The sequence below is a fragment of the Nematolebias whitei genome, unplaced genomic scaffold (assembly GCF_014905685.2).
Source record: "Nematolebias whitei isolate Nwh7 unplaced genomic scaffold, NemWhi1 Nwh_scaf_9202, whole genome shotgun sequence".
NCBI classification, from domain to species: Eukaryota; Metazoa; Chordata; class Actinopteri; order Cyprinodontiformes; family Rivulidae; genus Nematolebias; species Nematolebias whitei.
The window spans coordinates 1-2,442 of record NW_023627747.1 but is presented as its reverse complement, the minus strand read 5'-3'; the positions used below and the strand labels follow the sequence as shown (position 1 = coordinate 2,442).

Genomic DNA, 2,442 nt, shown 5'->3' with positions numbered 1-2,442 from the left:
TCACAACACTAACGGCTCAAACAGGTAAAACATCTTCATTTAATTCGCTTAAAATAGTAGCCACGGATCAGTAAAGCTGTTTATATAAATCTAACTTTGATATTCTACAAGAACAGTTCGCTTTGTTCACTTAGCTTTGCGAGGCGACTAGCGTGATAGCTAAGTAGCTAGCATAAAGCAAGTAGCTAACAAGAAGGTAACGATCAGAGCCGAGGCATTCAGCTCTCAGTGTCCGGAGGACCAGGAGCTGATTCAATGCTCAATTAATTCACTGCGATCTGGACTGAAGAAGCTGATATAAAACCAGGCTTTTCCTAACAAAGACGCTTAACTCGAAAATTCTGGCGACAACGCTGATGGTAAAATGATTCACCATTCTCCATGACAGATCACATGTGGCTGGTATGATCAGCAACATGACAGATCACACGTGGCTGGTATGACCAGCAACATGACAGATCACACGTGGCTGGTATGACCAGCAACATGACAGATCACACGTGGCTGGTATGACCAGCAACATGACAGATCACATGTGGCTGGTATGATCAGCAGCATGACAGATCACACGTGGCTGGTATGACCAGCAACATGACGGATCACATGTGGCTGGTATGATCAGCAACATGACAGATCACACGTGGCTGGTATGACCAGCAACATGACAGATCACACGTGGCTGGTATGACCAGCAACATGACAGATCACATGTGGCTGGTATGACCAGCAACATGACAGATCACATGTGGCTGGTGTGACCAGCAGCTTCTCTTGTTGTGATGATTAGTAAGCACTTCATCTGTCAGCTCGGTGAAGTGTGTGTCCGTCGGCCGCAGCCTGTTGACGTTTCTAACCAGATGTGTGTTTCTGTCTGGTAGAGCAGTTGTTTGTTGTTTCACTCCATTCGTTCGGTCTTCTGTGACAGGCCTTGGGGCCATGGCTAAAGACCCATTAGCCGAGGCAGGCTTTTATTTTGATGAGCTCAACAAGCTGAGGGTTTTGGAGCCTGATGTCAGCCAGAAGACATCAGAGCTGAAGGAGGAGTGCAAAGAATTTGTGGACAGTAAGTATGCAGGATTTTGTTGACCATGTCAGGTTGTGCCTGTTTTTCCTTTCAGCAATAAAAGGTTCAACAGTGTGTACAAGTATTTATCTTAACTTTGCAGAAATTGGACAGTTTCAGAAGATCGTAGGTGGCCTAATTGAGCTGGTGGATGGCCTGGCAAAAGAAGCCGAGACAGAGAAGATGAAGGTAACGCTGACAGAACTGCAGCATGATTATTAAATGCATATATGGCAGTGCTTTGATCCAGCTGAACATGTCTGCACTGTGGTGAACCCACCTCCACCTGCCTCCTTCACCCTGGACGGCTTCTCTCCATGACCTATCAGACTTTCATTTATTTTATTAAGCTTTATTTAGCAGCACGGTGGAGCAGCTGGTAGAGCTGCTGCCTCTCAGCGAGCAGGTCCTTGGTTCAAACCCCGGTCCAGGGCCCTTTCTGGGTGGAGTTTGCATGTTCTCTCCGTGCATGCGTGGGTTTTCTCCGGGTGCTCCGGTTTCCTCCCACAGATCAAAAACATGCATGTTAAGCTGATTGGTAACTCTAAATTGTCCCTAGGTGTGAGTGAGAGAGTGAATGGTTGTTCGTCTCATTTGTCTCTATGTGTCCCTGTGATGGACTTGCGACCCGTCCAGGGTGTCCCCCGCCCCTCACACGGTGATTGCTGGACATGGGCACCGGCGACCCCCGTGACCCAAAATGGAAGAAGCGGGTAAAAGAATGGATGGATGAAGTTTTATTTAACCTGTCAAAGCCCGTTGAAATCACAGATCTCTTTTGCAATGGAGGCCTGGGCCTTAAGGCAGTCGAACATTCATGTTTTTAATCTGTGGGAGGAAACCAGAGCACCTGGAGGAAACCCTGAGTAAAACATCCTGTCTTCAGTTAGTTTTCCGTCAGTTAGACATGACACAACTCTTCAGGATTTAAAGTGTCTGATATGCTTACACTGTGTGCCACTCACTGTCTGACCTGAGAGAGAAACTTGTTGCTCCCTTTAGGCAATTGGAGCCAGGAACTTGTTGAAGTCTGTGGCGAAACAAAGAGAGGCCCAACAGCAGCAGCTTCAAACTCTTATTGCTGAGAAGAAGATGCAGCTCGAGAGGTAAAACAGAGCAACATTTGTTTGTGCCAGTTAGGCCATAATTCCTCCTCATATTTTCATAACGTCTTAATTCTTTTCAGGCTCAGGAGGAGCCAGTACCTAGTTCACTTATCAAAGAGTGACCCACTACTTAGTCTAAGTCTAATATTAAAATTTGTACTTTCTTTCTTTCCTAATGATACCAGCAATATAAAACTCCATATTTAAAAAGATAAGGTCAAGAGCAACCAGCAATAAGCAAATTTTTTTTTGACTTGGGGGGGGGGGGGGGGG

General features: G+C 46.1%; 1 protein-coding gene across 1 annotated transcript; it reads left to right on the top strand.

The window, feature by feature from the left end:
• On the top strand, window positions 1-2,169 carry ift20 (intraflagellar transport 20 homolog (Chlamydomonas); the record flags this gene model as incomplete). The annotated part of the gene is given in 4 exon segments (XM_037697389.1): window positions 1-24; window positions 926-1,063; window positions 1,167-1,252; window positions 2,066-2,169. Coding segments are annotated over 3 exon segments (317 nt in total), but the record flags the coding sequence as incomplete, so codon positions are not given.
• Between the last annotated feature and the right edge of the window lie 273 nt (window positions 2,170-2,442).